Here is a 17,905-nt window from a genome sequence, read left to right as displayed (position 1 = left end):
TTAGCGGATCATTCCCCAGCTTTACAGAGTTTCTCGAATGGTGCATTGATACTGTGGGGCCAAGACAGATAAGCGCTGAAGGGCATTTCCGCCACGCTGGAATAACGGTTGAATACTCTTAAAGTAATCAGGAATGGCAAATCTACATGTAGTCTATACGCAAAATAAGCACTGGAAACAACAGTTTAAAAAGATGTCTAGCCGTCTAACACAATTCCTCGCTAGGCATGCCTTTTTCCACCCATCCAGGAATGTCTTCTACGTAACTGCGTGCAATTCCAGGCTTGACACCTTGCTCGGTATAGAATGCGGGGTTCTGGTCCCTGTGTACTTGGTCGAGGGAAAATCCCGACTCAAGTGTCAGATCATTAGCCTTGCTGAATTCGCTCTTAAGGTTGGCCTGCCTGACTCTCGACTGGTGCCACATGGTATAGTACTGAAGAATATCTTCACGTAGACCAGGAATGTTCAAGCGTTCCACATTTTTTGGTCCTAATGGTTCTGTCGCCCATATGCCACTAGTGTCGGCAGCGTGCGGGCTTGAAGAAACATTTATGTTGATTGGTGGGAGAGCTCGCACGGGCGATTCGTCACGCTTTCGCTTGCGGTTCGAAACATTCTGCTTTGCAGCTTTGAGTTGCTCCCGGATGAATTGTGGGACATCACCATGTGTTTCAAGTTTCCCACCTTTCTGGGCGTATCTTACGAGATCTCTCATGTGGTGCTGTAACAACGGGTAATGCACTTGGTCATTATCACACCAACAATAACCGTTCGACTCCACGGCCGGTTGACAAGATGGATTGGGACACCTCATCAGGTTATACACGCGACTCCATTCACCAGTTTTGTTGACAGGATTTGCTGCCGCATCAATCTCCGTAGATCTTTCGGATAGCATTTGCTCTGTAGTAGAGTTTTTGTTGCGCCCACTCCGTCGTCGATCTCCGGCAGAGATATCGCCAACCTCGATATACTTGAACTCCATTGTGAGTCGGAGTCTTTTTCCAGCTCGAAACAGCCGACTCCAAGCTACAAGCTGGTTCTCGAGGACTGCCCAATCTATGTCGAGTCCGTCAAATCTCTTCGTGAGATCACGTTCGGCACGGTCTGATACGTGTACGGTAACGCTTGTTTCAGCGGCCCGATATGTTTTGTTAGATGACAGCTTAGTATCTACGATTTTCTGTAAATTAGGTCGGAGTGCTCGCATCCAGATGGCGCTTGGTGCGAGCACAACGTCTTGTTCCATATCCTTTGTGCGACTCCTTCCGTTTACTGTGAGCTTCCATTCTAAAGAATAGTGCACACATATGGGGGGTCTTTCGTCATAAATGTGGTCTTCTCTCCAATCGGCCAGCGTCAAAAGTGGGAGAAGACTTGAGGTGCTACGCTCCTGGCTGTTGTGGCTAAGAATTTCATCGTTCGAATCGAATGGATCGGGTGTGCCTTCAGAGAACAGTTCCGGTTGGGATTCGCCATCAAAATCTTGGGGCTCTCTTTGCCTAAAAGAGTCTTCGTCGTAACAAAATTCGCTAGAGAAGCCATCCAGATACGAATCGACGAATTGCATCTCGATAGTCAAGCTTCCGATTTCTAGTCTTAAGCTAGATGCTTTGTAAGGCTGAAGATGGCGAAGTCTGCAAGGTTCGTGGCAGATTGCCACGTGGAAAGGGCATTGAATGCACTTAGGCAACCGGCGCATTGACTTTCGATCCGATTCGGCGAGATTCCATGGCTTGCAGGAAGCGGGTTTGAGCGACGCTAGCGCATGATTAGGCCTCGTAGGGCTGCTGCGATCCGCGTCTGATTTGATGGACGGATCACCATCTGTGACAGCGTCCATGGCATGCAGTCTTCCAAGAACTACTCATCGGCTATGATATTATCATTTTTGAGACTGTCTTTGAACACGAAGCCGTCCCTTGATATTAACGTGTTAGTCAGGGAATTTCTAGGAATGCCTAGCGCACCACGGAACATTGCTGGCTTGCCAATCATTGGTTTTGTGTTTGAGTAAAATGATGGGTTGTAAACCTTTTATAGCACTATAATACCGTATGTATCAAGAGGATCTAGAAGAGCTTTGAATCTCCCGAACGAAATACATATTATTCTAGTACAGTATAACGCACAAGAAGAGATGCGATCTTATACCGTAAACGGGGAATGCAAGGATGCCAAGAATACCGGTTGCTGTAATGGATGTACTCAGCTATGCACTGTATCGTCAGCTTAAACAATACTTTAGAGCAAGGCCAGTTTTGGCTGACTGATGTACCCTTGGATGACAGTACTAGGTGGGTCTAAAATAAGTACATAGAGGTCAGCGCCAAAAGTGGACCGTCCGTGCTCAAAGACAAGAGAAGAGAGACAAAGAGAGGAAGCCGATTTTCAATCTCTCTGTAGTACTTCAGTTTTCTTTTCGTCGTCTATCTGTTCAAAATGTGGTATAATCCACAACTGACTCCTCTCGCTAGCTTGCAGTTTCCAACAGTGCAGCCCCCATTGTGAACATACAATACAATCCTGACAGTCAAGCGTACTGTACAGTATTGGCCTGTCCCTAGCGGTGCCGGTAACCTATCATGGGCCACAAATGGGTGTTGGAGCATGTAGAGATGACGGCAAACTGCATTCCAGTCTTAGAGTTGTCACTTCTGGACAATCACAGTACTGCAGTCTGTCATGGACATAAAACAGATCCACTGACGAGCTTACAGTATGAGAATCCTATTTTTGAGTGCTATAATTCCAGCTGGACAGTCCACTCTTGGATCATTGTGATAGCGAACAATGGTCCAGAAACAGTTGTTACTGTATATTCGATACAGGTTATAAGGATGTTCTGAACCCTGGGTCTCTGCCCCTTAGTACCAGTTTGCTGTGTCTTGAAATATGAACACAGGAAAACAGTTTCAGTCACGTCGGTCACCCATTTCCCCGACTCTAGTAGACATTGAGATACGCAATCTTGGAGGCACCACCACGGCCTTCGACAAATCTTTAGACTACATCGAGTCGGCAAAATCGCCAATCAGTCCGGAGCAGCGCTTGTTGGAACTCACGCGAGAGAATGGAAGATTACGGCAAGAGGTAGCCTACTTCAGAGGCTTGATCAACCAAGTGTTGCCGCTGCTCTCTGTATTACGATATTACATCGGTGGGCTGGGGGAAACAATACAGAAATGTAAAAGTCATATCAACGAGGCCAACGCACTTTGGGAGAAAGCGAGGATCATCTGAGCTGTCAATATGATAGGCTACGTATGCCGATAAGCGTGGGGTCGAGGTGTACGGGTTAGCCACGGTCTGGTTGGATTGATGTGTTACTGGGCGGCTTATTTCCCTAATACAATCTGTCCCGTGCCTTACTTTCGTGTTTCAGACCTGTTCAAGCTGGACACGACGATTCCCGTGGTCCCAAGAACCCATCGTCGGCAGCTTTCCTCTTCACCCCAGCTTCCGATCGTCTCTCCTTTTCGGCTACATCCGCTAATACCATAAGTTTGTTCGTGGCCGATATACACTGGCCACTGTAGAGAGCTGACCGTGTTGTAGTTTGCCCCCGCTCATGTGCGGCAAGTCTACAGTGGCATTCCCGGTGCGCAATCCGCTGCGTCTCCCAGATCTTGATGAGGGTTTGTTGTGTTTGAACTACTTGCGCCTGAAGTTGACTTGAATTTCTCTCGTGGCACAGCGCAGCCGATAGTTGTTTGACTAGCCTTTGCAAGCGGTCATTCTCTTGGACTACGGCCCTGGCGAATGTTCCGACATGTCTAATGTAGCGCAGACACTCTCCTATGAAAGCATCCGAGCGCGGACGGACATAGGTGTTCTTGGGTGTCATGATACTGTTTGCTGGGGGATTATGAGAGAGATAAATTTATGATGGAGCTTCCATCTAATGAGAATCTGGCAATGATGGTGATTTTTAAAGTTCGTTTTGAGTTTTGTTAGGGCTTCGGACGCAACAGTTGCGGTAAATACTGCTCGAGATACTGTCGAAACGTGCAGAATGGTCAAATATGATTCAGTTGACTCCAAGTTGTAATCGTGGACAAAAACTGGCAAATACACGATACCTGACTGTGCGAGAGTTGTTGGGAAGCGTGTCTCATCGTCGTTGCCATGTCGCTGAATCAAAAGGTTCTGTTGCCATGTCTATTTTCAGATGGACCCGGAACTGAATATCCAAGACGACAAGCAATCCTTTTTCCACGAGCAGGTTATACCATCTAGCCAAGGTGAACTACTAAAGAGATTCAGATCGATCCTACCACGTCGCAAAATAAGCATCATTTGGACAAGAATTTACAACTTATTACCCGTTCGGTGAGCTCGGATTACCTTCCACTTCCCAAACTGTTACTCTGTGCGGAAGTCATTTTCGTAGCTCTAGGTTACGCTACAGTATTGCCCTGCCATTGTGAGACACATTCAGACTGGGCCGCAAAACTGTATCCCGGATCGGACACCGTAGACTTATAAGAGGGTACGCATGTGTCGGTCGCTGCTTTCTTCGATGATTTTGGACTGACGCATGACCACCGTCTTCATCTCACTTGTCGCGCAGAAAGTACCAGCATGTCCAGCACTTTCTGAGGGCCTTGCCCCACCACTCGTTTGGCCGTCGTCGCGATAAGAGTCAGACGTCCCCACCACGATCTCCGCCCCCACGTGGGTTGCCATTTTAGCTCCCGCGCCTTGAGTCGATCCTTCAACCAGGTGTCTCGAAACTCTTGTGATATTTTTACTTGGAATACAATACAATACCAGAGTCCTTTGATCCTGTTCCAGTATATACCGATTTTGATTTCAATCAGTAACATGAGAGCCGACAACTCAAGTCTAGAAATTGAGAAACGACCTTGAATCAGCACTGTCGTCTGAAGCTCTATTTCATGCCGCGAGGACACAATTGTCTTGTCGTGAAACGTTTCTAGGGCAATAAAGTGCAACAAGCTTGTACGAGTCAAATAGTGCATGGGCAGGTCGCGCTGAAATTAATCTCGCATTTCCAATGAAGAACCCAGAAGTGGCTCTTGAGAGAAACAAGTTTGTTCGTAAAGGCGGAAGCCCTTTTCGTTACTGTATATATGTATCCACATCGGATCCTCGGTGAGCATGTGAGCATTAACAGCTGTGCCAACTCTTATACAGCGTGGGCTCAGGCATGCTAGTGTATTACACCTTTCTATGTACTCATTTTAATGCTTAATGTATGTGTACAAAGGATCCAAAAATGGCTCTCGAGAATCTATGTCAATGGGTGGACATGGATGTTAGGGCGCTCGGCTGGGTGTATGGAGTTGTATTTGGTATGCGTTTATAGTCTGTACATCTTGAGATCTCATTTCCCCCCATCCTGAGCAGCTCAATATCGTTTCAGTAACACAATATATTACTTGACACTATAATAGTATCGGTCATGATATGATACTATGCTAGTAGGTCTATGAGCACGACTACATGACTCTTTGCCTCTATGTGCGGAATAGACATGCGCCTAATAATGGTGTGTTCGTAGAATTTTAAACGCTTGCAGTACATCACTCGCCAGCAAATAACCGACTGGCAGAAAGGACAAGCAGATGGTGGCCCGTGGAACGGAATGCAATGTTCTAGGCGGAGACTGCCCGCGTCCGCCAAAATCTATTTGTATAAATCCGCAAGTTTGACACAATCTTGTGATATTCGACGAAAATGTCACCCACTATCCATCGATACGTTACAACTATGTCTATACGATCTATTCCATTCCTGATCGAGGCACCTTTGAGTATATGTAGCCATGTCAATACATACGTAAACCAGCCACGTCAAGTCGAACAACCACCACTGACTATGCGTGTTATGTACTGGCCCATATACAGAGCCCTTATCCATATCAGAGAAACAATAAACAAGAACAGCGCAAGTCTAAGTAAAGGAGGATTCTGAAATGCCTTCAGCGCAAACTCATTGTTTTCCATCATTGTGTTGGAAGCTTCGGAGCAATTCATGGTCGTGAACGTGGAAGGGGAACGATGTAGCCTGCCAACAAAGTCTAGTTGAGCACCTTGGGTGAGATGGCGTAATACCAATCCACAGATTGTCGTTCTCGATCAGCATCTTAATATGCAAATCCGGTTCGACGGTAGCAAGAGGAAGAAGGCATGGTTTCGGCAGGTGCTGCTGGTAGTGGTGAAAAGTGGTCACGCGGAATGCGCTCATTTGACGCGACCACAAACAACAGGACTAGCGATGAGCCAGATGTGACTCAAGAATGTCATACATACTTGAAGAGCGACCGAAGGTCGTCGTGCAGTCCAGTATTGGTCTCAAGATCTAGCAGCCAGTCTATGTCAAGATCAACCTCGGATACACTTTTGTTGCCATTGCTACCACCACTCCGCCCATTTCTTAATGTCAGTCAGTGAATGTATGTAGCGGTCGCAACGCATATAAGGCGTCGCAGACACCCCAAGGTTTTATTGTACCGAAACCGGCTTTATATATCTTGTGAGACTTCGCATTTACAGTTGATACTCTACAATATGAATAAATTTTCAATCACTTTCACGAAATTCATCCATACACTTACAGAGACACCGGTTTTACGTGAGAGCCTTGCTTCCATGAACCGGCCGGAACATTCCAAGGCATCACGGCGGAGATGATAGGCACGGAAGTCCCCAAACAGACATCAGATTCGCATCGAGAACAGTGCTCCATCTGTCACGAACATGTCGAGGCTTCAACTCCAGGAGGCATCACGGAATCTTGGGCTTCACTTTATTGTGGTCACAAATTCGGTAGCACCTGCATTCAGACTTGGTTCCAAGAGGTGCTGAATCGCGATGACTATTATCGTGCGGATCCAACATGTCCAATATGTCGCGAGACGGCAAGACATCCCGTCTGTGGCCATCTTGTTTATAACAGCCCTATTCTCTCTACACACCAATATTTGACCGATCAGTACCATGTCACCACAATTATAGAAACAAGATCATCGCATGAACGGCATATGCATCGTCTATGGCGTGACAGTGTGAGGCGACGGGGAGAGGATCCGAATAGGACTTTGATTATGATGACTCGGCGTGTGGCGGATACTGTGGGAGAATGTTCGGTTTGTGCGGGAATGGGAGCGAGGGGGTATGGGAGTGAGCGCGACTAGTCCATATGACTTTGTGTAACGTACAGAATGGCTTGAATATCCGTCTGTGGTCTGTACCAGTTATCGACGATTGGGCAATGGAAGTTCTCCTTTTCGACCGGGGTGGAGCTACTGGCATCTCATCATAATTCCTAAAAGTTGAGGAGCCCTCTTGTACAGCATCCATAGTATATAACGACACGTATTTTACTGAAATGTGTTAAAGGATTGGGTCTCAACAATACTGTGATGTATGGTCTAAGTCGACTAACTTTATCTGACAAGTGATGTTCCCTGCGCGTAATATTTAGCAAGGGTATTTGCTACAAACTCTATCGCTTCATCATCCTTGTCGTTTTCTCGGGCAGCTAACGGCTACATCGTGTGTGCATAGTTCACCCATCTACTGCGTGCTGTGTCCGTTGATTCCTTTCCATTTCTGACCCTGCAACTCAACAATACGGTCCTCGACTGTATCCTTGACCAACAGCCGGTGGAACTTCACTTCTTTCACTAGGCCTATGCGAATCACTCGGCTAACGGCTTGGTCTTCGATGAACGGGTTCCAGAAGGGATCCATCAGAATGACACGAGACGCGACACTCAGATTCACACTCGCCTTCCCAGCATGGAGCGACATCAGCATTACTCGCACGGGAGCAATGCTTGTCTTAGGTGCATGAGAAGAGGTGTTTGCAAAACACTGTCCTGGTTGTTAGCATCGGTGTCGCATAATCATGGGTTCGGGATCAAGCCAGTCTGATCGCAAACGATACCTAGAAAGGAAAGCCTGCTGTAGTGATGTATAGTATATATATACGAAAGGCTATCTGACGAAGCAATTGAATCAAGCACATGGCTCCGCTCAGAAGAAACCCCGACCATGGAAACCAGTCAATTCCCAGCACTCCTTGGTCTCGACCGTCTCCCTTGTCCGAGCAGACCGAATAACGATCACAGCTTGCAGAAGCAGCTATTCACCTCAGTTTATGACTGGTAGTGGGACCTCCAATAACGTTTCTTCGGTTAAAATAGAACAAACGCCATATCACTCCGGATAGCAAGTTTAAATTTTCTGCGTAATTCCAGCGAAGGCGAACAGGATAGAGCCGAGTAGCTCGCCATTCAACCCAAGAGCCGAGACCCTATGATCCCAAACCACAAGCAGCAACCGACAATGTCGCCCGTAATCTGTTGACATCAGGGATTGATTAGACACTCAAGCCAGGAATATATGAGACTTGAAACGGACATCAAGCAAGAATCACACATAATACATCCTCCATAGGGGCCGAAAAGCTTATCGACGCCGATCTACCTTCACTCCAAAGTCGAAACAATTGCGCTTCAGGTATTGTCGAGGTGCCAAACGATTCCAAAGAAAGGACTGTGGACGAAAGAGATCTTTCAGCACGGGTCAATCGGACAAGGCGCTATGTTATAGCCATAAGGCCCACGGTACCCAGAGAGACATTCTTGTGCTTTTTAACGGCTTGAAACATCCAGGAGAAAGCCCAAGTCATTGGTATTCAATGCACCCACATGTACGGCATCCTGATTCAACACACCATCGACCTGCTTCCGCTTGTGCGCCTGTAACTCGACAATGCGATCCTCGATCGTGCCCTTGACTAGCAATCGATGAACCTTGACTTTCTTTGTTTGGCCCATACGATGCGCGCGACCGATGGCTTGATCCTCGACAAATGGGTTCCAGAAAGGATCCATCAGAATGATATGAGATGCAGCAGCCAGATTCAAACCAGCATTGCCAGCATGCAGCGACATAAGAATCACTTTCACCTTGGAATCTGCTGCCGTGAAGTCGTCTACAGCTTTGTCCCTGTGAACGGACCTCATGCTGCCATCGTAGCGGCAAAACTTGATCATTGCTTTGGAGATTTGGAGCTCGAGGAGGTCGAGCAGTAGAGTCCATTGCGAGAAGATAATCGTCTTTTCCCCTGTGGCTTGGATGTCTCTCATAATATTCATGCACTTGGCGATCTTGGCTGAACTGGTGCAGCTTTGCTGCAGATATGCCATAGGCTGCGGTTGCGGCCGTGCATTTCCCTTGGCGATGACGGGCTCTCTCAGACGATGTTCACCTGGGCTGGAGTCACTGGATCGCTGCATCTCATAACGCGAATCGACAGTCCTTTTCACGCATGTTTCGCAGCCGCTTTCCACAATCGTGTTTGCCACAGTGGACTTCTCGGGGATTGCCTCATTTGTCTCTTGAAAGCGTTTGTCCGAACTTTCACCCATGTTGGATTCTCCGACATTGTGGTTTGAACCTACTAGACCATCATCGTACTCATGGCGTACATCATTATGATGATCAACAAGGTCTCCCCGGGGCGTGTCGGTAGAGTTACGCTGCTCGACGTCCCCAACGATCTCCACAGGGTAATTCTTGACCCTGGAAGACTTCCGGCTAATCGCGTAAAGTTCTGGATGACAGCAGGCCTGCCTCAGACGCAGGAGCAGGCTAAGACTCGTCGAACGATGCTTACTTGTACCATGAAGGAGATTTGATACGTGCTGCTGGGCTTCCAAGTGTATGTTGTTGTACATGACCTCTTCGTGATCACTCAGAACTACGTGCTCGGTGACTTCCTCCTTGATTGGCAAGGAGATGATCGGTGAGCCGTCAACTAATGAGTCCTTGGTTCTTCGGAGCATCATACCATTGAGTAGTGCTTGAAGCTTCTCCAAAGCCACATGGTCGGATGACGTCTCACCTTGTCTCCGTTGCAGAGTCCTGAATGCTTCTCGAAACACCTTTGGATCGCTGTAGCTTTCGACTTGCAGAAACTGCATCAACCCGGCCAGATCATCTACAGAGTTCATCATTGGTGTCCCGGTAAGACACCATCTATGTTCTGCGCGCACTCTAGACACAGCCTTGGCTGTTGCAGTGTCTGCATTCCTGATGAGATGGGCTTCATCGAGAATGACGCGATGGAACATCGAATCCGGCCCGAAAATTGGGAACTTTCTAGTCAAGTAGTCGTCTCCTAGAATGGAACCTTTGTCGTCAGATTCCCGATCTGCAGCTTCATCGTATGCCTTCACTTCGCTACGTAGCTTCCCATACGTTGTCAGCACAAGGTCCGACGATCGAAGTCTTTCCAGTGTGCATTTCGTCTTTTGTGTGTTGAGAATTCTGAGGCCATACTCTGGCTTAATCTTCGATACGGCCTCGCGCTCCCATTGATTTACAAGTGCTACCGGAGCAACAACAAGCGTAGGCTGCTGGAGTTAGTGGAGCTAGGATGAAGAGGTTGGTGGGAACTCACATTCGCCGTGCTGACACTGGTAGAGGATCGCCAGGGGAGACGAGTTAAGATCAGGGCTAAAGCTGTGATTGTCTTTCCCAGACCCATGGCATCGGCCAGAATACCACCTTTTCGGCTTTTGTCCTCTTCCACACCCTGCATCCACTTTAGTGCTATTGCTTGATGCGCATAAAGCGCATCTGTCATCTCAGGTGGCGATTCATTGCCTTTCCACTCACTGTTGCTATCTGTAGACATATCTACTTGGAAGCGCTGAACAGGGAGATCAAATACTGTCGTTTGTGCACATTTGATTATACTTTGCTTTGCCGCCGGACTGTCTATCGTGGCTGTCGCATAGTCAAGGAACTCGTCGCTCATAGTGCCTAGATCGGTTGCGAAATGATGGGTGGTAGGTGGGCTTAGAATGTGATTGGGCGCACTTCTCATGAGCGATACACTGTCGATATCCCATTTTGAATGAGAAGTTAATTCTGTTTCGATACGAGCCGGTACTGTGTAATTCCTGGTCCCGGTGCCGGGCCCTGTATCAGCTTCAAGAGTCCCTTTCTGCGGAACATTGCCCATGAACAAATCGTTGTAGCGATCGGTTACAAATGATTCGTCGGTTTTTACGGTAGACATCGCGTATCTATATTTTTGATCTCTTCCTAGGGGACTTGTCATGCTCTCAACAGAGTCTGTGCTACCAAGGCCTGGGTCCAACACAGGAGGTAGAAAGAAGGGCACTTCTGGGCTGTTTGGATATGCAAGATAGCCACCTCCATAGGTATTCGAACAGTAATCGCCGGGATTGTGTGATGTAAGGGTTTTGACCCGTGTGGCACGGAGATCGGAATGCCCGTGGCAACTAATTTCGTAAGGTGGGAAGGCTGGGGTTTGCTTCCAAAGGATGGTTGCAGCGCTACAACCGTCAGTCTCTGAACGAAGCCTGCTGCGTTGGGGTTCTGCGACGAGAGGGTTCGGGTCGGTAGCAGCACTGAAAAAGTCGTATGTTCGCTTCCCGTTACGATTGCATTCGCTATTTTCAACAGCGTGCGTTACTATGCTGCCTGAATCTCATAATGTTAGAAACCAATCCAAGGTCATTCAAGCGTGTCAAGGACTCAAGTCATGGTATGAAACCCCAGGAGCCTGCAAGGCAATCAAAGGACAATTATCGCACGTCCCCAAACTTACAGTCCTCGCCCAGCTCTTGATCTGTGCTTGAATTTTCAGAGCATATGGCTGTTGGCATAATAGATTGCTGATGCTGCCAATATCTAAATAGAGAGTTCTGCTGATCGAAAAAGTGGTTTTGCGGCCCAACTGAACGAGTTTTCATCTCGATAGGTTCTTGTGCGTTTATTTCTGGGCATGTCCCTAATATTGCCGATGGTATATTCTGAGAGCGATCATGACCAGAAGTGCCGCTGAAGCAGAGATCATGACAAGTTTGTAATTCATCCTTCGACATGGTAAGCTTAGCCTCGCAGGTGCTGGTGTTCGTGGTGATTAGGCAGTTGAAAGGGATTAAGGAAGAGAGGAAGTAAGATCTAATGGATTACATGTAATTTATCTGAGTCGCACGGAACTAGCCTTGACTCGCTCGGTTGAACAGTTGGACCGGGCCGAGTTGATAGCTGAGTTTGCAGATTTTGAGAAACCCGAGCCTCGTTGAAAATAGGCATTACTATGCTGTGTTATTTAAGGGACGCTCAATCTAGGGACCGTCTACTGACTCGGTAGAACACTTCCTTCCGCATGTAAGGATAAGTAAAAGTGCCTCAGCTGGCTGAGCTGGACTTGGTTTGGACACAAATGACCGAAGCCTATTCCGGCGCCTTTACAGATGGTCAATCTCCAAAAGCCCTCTTATTGTCCCGCAGTATGATCCACATCAGGCTGACATGGAACCTTGAATTCCTATGTCAAATGATGGCTCCGCGCCTAATATGGATGTCGAAACAGTTTCGCTCTCCAGACATCCACCTTTTCCATGCCCCTTCCATGAGGGAACTAATTACCACCCAAGCGTTTTATTAAGAAACGCCAGTACTGATACTTGAAACAGAATACTCTATGAAGAAGAGACACGGAGTCCCTTGGCTTACGAAAGAGATATACGAAAAGCACATGCTGGCGCAGGCCAGAAAAGGCGCCACGTTCTACTCGATACTAAATGCATGATATAAAACCATTCAAGATGGGACCAACCTTCGGATGACGAACGTCCAGACTAATTAGTCTCATGATGACGATGGAACTTGCAAACTGGACTTGGGAGGCCGAACAATAGGTAATGTGAACTGTTCTAAGTACTTTCTACCATATCAAACATGGAAGCCTGCCCGGGACTGCAAGAAACCCCGACGGGCAATCGCTGGATTGCCGACCATGAACCGCTCGCGCATCGCTGGTACGAGCTACCGTTGACGCATCTCCAGTCGCCCTCTGGAGTACAAAGTGTTCCAGCAGAAGAACTGCTGATACTCAGAAGAGGGACTACGGAAATGGTAGAGGTGCGTACAATGATTGAAGCGGAAGAGGTAATCCTAGCTATCCCAGAGCTCTCCACTTGTGTATGGTTCGTGGTAGCTGTGCTTGACAGGACCGAGGCGGCTGTGACTTGGATCTGGTTTTGAGCTTGCGTAACTCGGTGGAAGATATCGTGCCCTGAGCAGTTCAAACCTGAACTGGCTTCTAATTGTAGCCACTCCTGCTCATTCTCCGGAACTCTAGCCAGGAATTGTATTGAGGTCGCGACCTGGATAGCTTGAGCCGGAGTAGGGGGCTGGCTTATGCTGCTGTTGGTAGCATCGCTGATTTCTAAACCATTCGTGATCTGTCTTGAAGTCCTGCGCGCAGTTCTCGGGGCCGTTAGTGATTTGCCCATAGCGTTGTCCGTCGCCCATGTTGGCGCTAGAATCTCAGGAGCAGACGTCGCAACGACATCCCCTCGCGACAGAACCCCTTGTCGTACTTGATCAATTGATCCATAGACAGATAACAGTATGCATTCGAGGTGGTCGGCATATGCTTGAAGAGGTCCGTCAAACGGTAGTAAGCGTTGATGGCGGGCCATTGGGCACCAATACAATGAAATATTCTGAGCAAGTTACGGAAGGAATTGCCAGTCTGCAGGTGCGAAGTCAGAAGCTCCCATTTCAGAGCTATGCCGCATTAGGGTACTTGTGATCAGTACCCCAAAACGGCTTAGATTACGCAGCCATTGCCGGCCAACCTTGTCCCTTCTGCGTATACCACCGGATGCACCATTACTTTTGCGTGTTTTGTAGATTCGCACCCCCTTTTGTCTGACTGCAACATAAAACATTGGTTCCTAGTCAATGGATTGATGGAGTCTCGGTTCATACCACCGCCCACATTTTAGTAGTCAGTCTAATCCACACCCGTTCGATCAATTGTCTCTAAACAGCAGGAAGAGATTTTCTTTTCCGACCTAGGGCATACAACACCCTGCCGCATCTTCATCGCATGGAGATACAACTTCTCGTCCTACCATCATTAGAGGATCTGCTCGCTTGCGAGTACAGCCGATAGTTACCATACAAACTGGCTGGGACCCTTCTAGCCGGGGCGTCCTCGTTTCCAAACCACCAAAAATGAGATTCTACCAATCGGAACCCAAGCCTTGTGGCCGTGTTGTCTTCCCTGTTTCTGCACATCTGAATCATCTAGACACGAACAGGGACGCATGTGTTACACAGGCAAAGTGACCCCATCTCAATTGTGATTTCCTGAAACCTTGCATTTCTGTACATTAGCATTCCGCTATCCGCGCCTCCATGAGGACCCATAGTGCATGACAGCTCATCATGTCCTCTTATGTCCGTAAACTATATTTCCCTTAGTAGTATCACCTCACGCCACCCATGTAACAACTCCGAGTTGTGAAACATTCCAGGGTCAGCAAGCCGCGGTCATGCCCCCGACTACTTGGGGTACGAAAACGGACTTGTAAGGCATATCCGTAAGTAACTTTTGGTCACCTTATTGGACACCCCATAGACGTGTATCTAAAAATCAATGTAAGCGCCTTAATCCACACTGAGCCACCGCTTTTTATAAACTAGCGCCGACGTGATTGGCTCGCCAATATCACTAACTATAACACGCATACGTAACAACTTGTTTTGTTGTAAAACATACTATTATATCTCCACAACGATATATACAACAGCGGCTTCGAAAGAGTCTCTACTACATGTTGTAAGTGCATCTCGTATAAGGTCCTACTATACAATGGAGTCTAGCATTAACTACGAGGGCAGCACGCCGCAAGGCTACTTTCCGTCCCCTTGGTTTTGTAATGCTTGTCTGAAGAATGACTTATAGTCGTTTCTTTCTGCCTGTCAACGTCTCTAGCCGGGCCAGTTACCAGACTGCTGAAAGATATACCCTGCCATATGTACACTTCGGAGACCAGAAATCGGAGTAATGGGTGGGCTTGCAAGGCATAATTATGCGGATCTGTAGGTATTAGTGCCATAAAACGCCTTGTCATTAGCTCGCCTAATTACACGATCACTCCTATGGTGAATGCTGCCTATCGGAGTGCCCGAGGGTAGTTCGTCATTAATTAAATAGAAGAACATCCATTCTCATCATGTTTTTGTCTTGATAGTATCCACCTCAGCTGGGCCTTGATGCCTGGATCGGACGATCCATCATATGCGCCTAAAAAACTATTGACGTACTTGACCGCATCGCGGCCAGAAGCTCATTCGTTGTGAGTGACCAATATCATCTTCCGCTTGGTAGTCATCCCAGGCGGCACACGTTAAACTCATCACATCGGCATCAATTAGAGCGGCAATTTCTGCTTCTCGCTCTAATAACTGGTCTTGTAGCGAAGTCACGCCAGCATGAACTCGGCAACCGGTCGTTCTGTAACGTGATAGCCCAAACAACTGAATGGTGACTTGAAAACTAAGGAGTCATGCTCACGCACGACTTGAAAACCTGACGCTCAGAATACGAGTAAGAATAGGCTGAGGATTTGCTTGACCAGGTACAAGAGCTGGTTACTTGGCGTGGCTTTGTACCTGGTCAGTTCAAGCTCGAATAGGCTTGTGTTCTGAGTGGCCGATTTTTTCGGTCGCACTGAGGCTGCCGTTCTCCCGTAATCTCGCTAATGCAGAACTTTGTGGATTGGGCTAGTTCTTCAAGAATAAGGAACCACGAACCCATGTTTCACCCTCTCCTTCTTTCTTGAGTTCGACTAGGCCGAATTGGCAGATCACACCATATGTCTTAAAAGAAATCTCGGCAGCCAGAAAAATCGATTGACTTTGGTCCTTCCTCCTTGTCCCAACACCAATTTCTCAACAACAAGGAATATTCACTATGAAACCCACACTATGCAATCTTCCGCTGGGAGTTTTTCTCATGATTTTCAAGGAATTACCCGCATTGGATATCCAGACCTTCCGCTCTGTCAACAAATACCTCTCATATTTTGCGACCCAAAGCATTTTTAAATATGTTACGGTGACCCCAAATGAGTTAAGCATATTGAGCTTGGCGTTGCGTCAAGCTGTATACAGCTTAAACATTCAATTCAATATGCCCGAATGTGAGGAATCCATTCGAAGCCACCCGTTCCGACACGCGGATCGCCTAAGACGATTCGAACAACAGTTGGACCCTAAAAAATGGCCCGCCCTGAACCACTTGCATTTTTCGGAACATCAGTATGATGAACCGACACGCAACGAATCAATCCCAGAATTTTTCAAAAGTGCCGTTAATTCATTTGGGGAAGGCGCGTATCACATTGAGAAACTCTCGTTTGGCGAACCTGAGAAGGTCGGCTGGGGCATTTGTGAACTGCTTACGAATCTCCGCGACCCACACGCAATTGGAAGCGCTTTTAGACATGTCAAAGAATTATGTTTAGCATTACCTCAAGCTCACGATGCTGCAAACGAATTATTCGAAGGCATTGCTGTGCTGATCAGCTCACTGCCTGCTTTAGAAAAGTTGGTGATTTCTGGCGAGGAATTTGAGGCACCAACGGGAATGTATTTTCCGGACGATTTCTTCCTAAACGTCAGCGTGACAGGATTAAAAGCGTTGAGTCTGTGCAGCGTCAGGTTCTGGAATCACAACGGCTTGGTGAATTTGTCTAAGAATCACAAGAACACCATGAGAACGTTGGAATTGGAGGAAGTGGGTCTGGAAACCGGCTCCTGGGAAGGAGCGATAGTCGATATGAGACGTTGTTTGGAGCTCAAAGTATGCTCTATTGTTTCCCCTCTCGAGGTATGGATAAACGGGGACTACGCAGTCCTCGATCAATGTGGAAGGACATTTGAGGCATCACTCGCGTCATTCTTGCTTAAGAAATCAGACGAAAATCCGTTCTTAAAGGAGGAAATAGTCGGGTTTCAGGAGCACCAAGGCTCCATTGCAGAGACCTTTCATGAGTAATACGTCTGAATGCACTGGTTCAATACTCATAAACTATCTTTGCTAGCCTGTAATTCTTATCGTTTGAAACCATAACATGGCACTGGAGGGATGATCAATAAGACGCTTTGATACAGTATCTGTCGACCTTGTGCTTCTAAAGCACACCTGGTTAGGTCATTGCGTTTGTTTCTTAACAGTGGTTGGGAAGTAGGTGTTTTACGGGGCATTCGTGGCTATCTGGATATATCCAAGGCAAGACTTTGACTTGGAGGTCAATATCTCTTCATCTTTCCCAATTCTATGAGGCGGACTCTTCAAGTGTCCTTGCAAATCTGTTATATAGAGGTGCGAAATTGGGAGCCTTGCTGAAACTAATATTTGCCATCGGTCTTCGCCGTATTGTACCAAGAGACAATATCCCCAGCCCACTTTTAACAAACCAATAGATTCAAAATTCCGCGGCCCACCACCAATATGATCATAGATGTCAAGGCTGTCATATAACCGGTTAGATCGTCCATCTTGCATTTGATTGCTCTCTTTTTCGTAAATCATGTCGTATTTCTCGCCCATTTGTTGAACTTCTCGTCAGGCCGAAAATAGGCTGTCACAACTGGTCGTGATAGTTTCGGGTGGCTGGACAGGCCTGGTTTTGAGTCGTGCTTTTCGTCGGTGGCCTCTTTCGGGCCATCCCATTTTCGAAAGGGAGTATAGAAGAGGCGCATCGGTCGAGAAAAACGACTACGCGACGCCCGCCCACTTTGACGCGATCAAATAGTGATCAACGCTATACCTGATTGAGGAGGATCAGCGCGACAAATCCGTACGCCTCCAAAGTGGTATGCAAATGCGCAAACAAAGCTTGAAGCAGTACTGCACCGATGTTCAAAAGCGTCCTGGTGGGGTCTAACCAGAACCAGAATCAGATCTGAAGTCTATGGTTGTGTTTGATCAATGGATGTCCTTCGCTCATTTTTGGATTGCTTTCATTCTGATTTCTTTCATGATTGTACGGAAGCAGAACCAGCTATGTGTAGTATTGGTG

At 47.4% G+C, this 17,905-nt stretch overlaps 5 protein-coding genes across 5 annotated transcripts; 1 reads left to right on the top strand and 4 right to left on the bottom strand.

The window, feature by feature from the left end:
• Nucleotides 1-235: 235 nt before the first annotated feature.
• BKA67DRAFT_503644 (uncharacterized protein) lies at nucleotides 236-1,381 on the bottom strand (the record flags this gene model as incomplete). The annotated part of the gene is made up of 2 exons (XM_046097102.1): nucleotides 236-691; nucleotides 968-1,381. Coding segments are annotated over 2 exons (870 nt in total), but the record flags the coding sequence as incomplete, so codon positions are not given.
• A 2,013-nt stretch (nucleotides 1,382-3,394) lies between these two features.
• Nucleotides 3,395-3,850, bottom strand: BKA67DRAFT_537221 (uncharacterized protein; the record flags this gene model as incomplete). Its single annotated transcript, XM_046100282.1, has 1 exon — nucleotides 3,395-3,850. The coding sequence occupies one exon, from the start codon at nucleotides 3,848-3,850 to the stop codon at nucleotides 3,395-3,397; it is 456 nt and encodes a 151-aa protein (XP_045957855.1).
• A 4,779-nt stretch (nucleotides 3,851-8,629) lies between these two features.
• Nucleotides 8,630-10,680, bottom strand: BKA67DRAFT_625655 (SNF2 family N-terminal domain-containing protein; the record flags this gene model as incomplete). Its single annotated transcript, XM_046105537.1, has 2 exons — nucleotides 8,630-10,396; nucleotides 10,459-10,680. 2 exons carry the CDS (start codon nucleotides 10,678-10,680, stop codon nucleotides 8,630-8,632), a joined length of 1,989 nt encoding a protein of 662 aa, XP_045957854.1.
• Nucleotides 10,681-12,736: 2,056 nt separating this feature from the next.
• Nucleotides 12,737-13,507, bottom strand: BKA67DRAFT_660161 (uncharacterized protein; the record flags this gene model as incomplete). The annotated part of the gene is made up of 1 exon (XM_046107572.1): nucleotides 12,737-13,507. The coding sequence occupies one exon, from the start codon at nucleotides 13,505-13,507 to the stop codon at nucleotides 12,737-12,739; it is 771 nt and encodes a 256-aa protein (XP_045957853.1).
• Nucleotides 13,508-15,753: 2,246 nt separating this feature from the next.
• BKA67DRAFT_570372 (uncharacterized protein) lies at nucleotides 15,754-17,237 on the top strand (the record flags this gene model as incomplete). Its single annotated transcript, XM_046103159.1, has 1 exon — nucleotides 15,754-17,237. A coding segment is annotated over exon 1 (1,082 nt), but the record flags the coding sequence as incomplete, so codon positions are not given.
• Nucleotides 17,238-17,905: the final 668 nt, after the last annotated feature.

This window comes from Truncatella angustata, assembly GCF_020726525.1.
Source record: "Truncatella angustata strain MPI-SDFR-AT-0073 chromosome Unknown BKA67scaffold_5, whole genome shotgun sequence".
Classification (NCBI taxonomy): Eukaryota; Fungi; Ascomycota; class Sordariomycetes; order Amphisphaeriales; family Sporocadaceae; genus Truncatella; species Truncatella angustata.
This window is presented reverse-complemented; position numbering and strand designations above follow the sequence as displayed.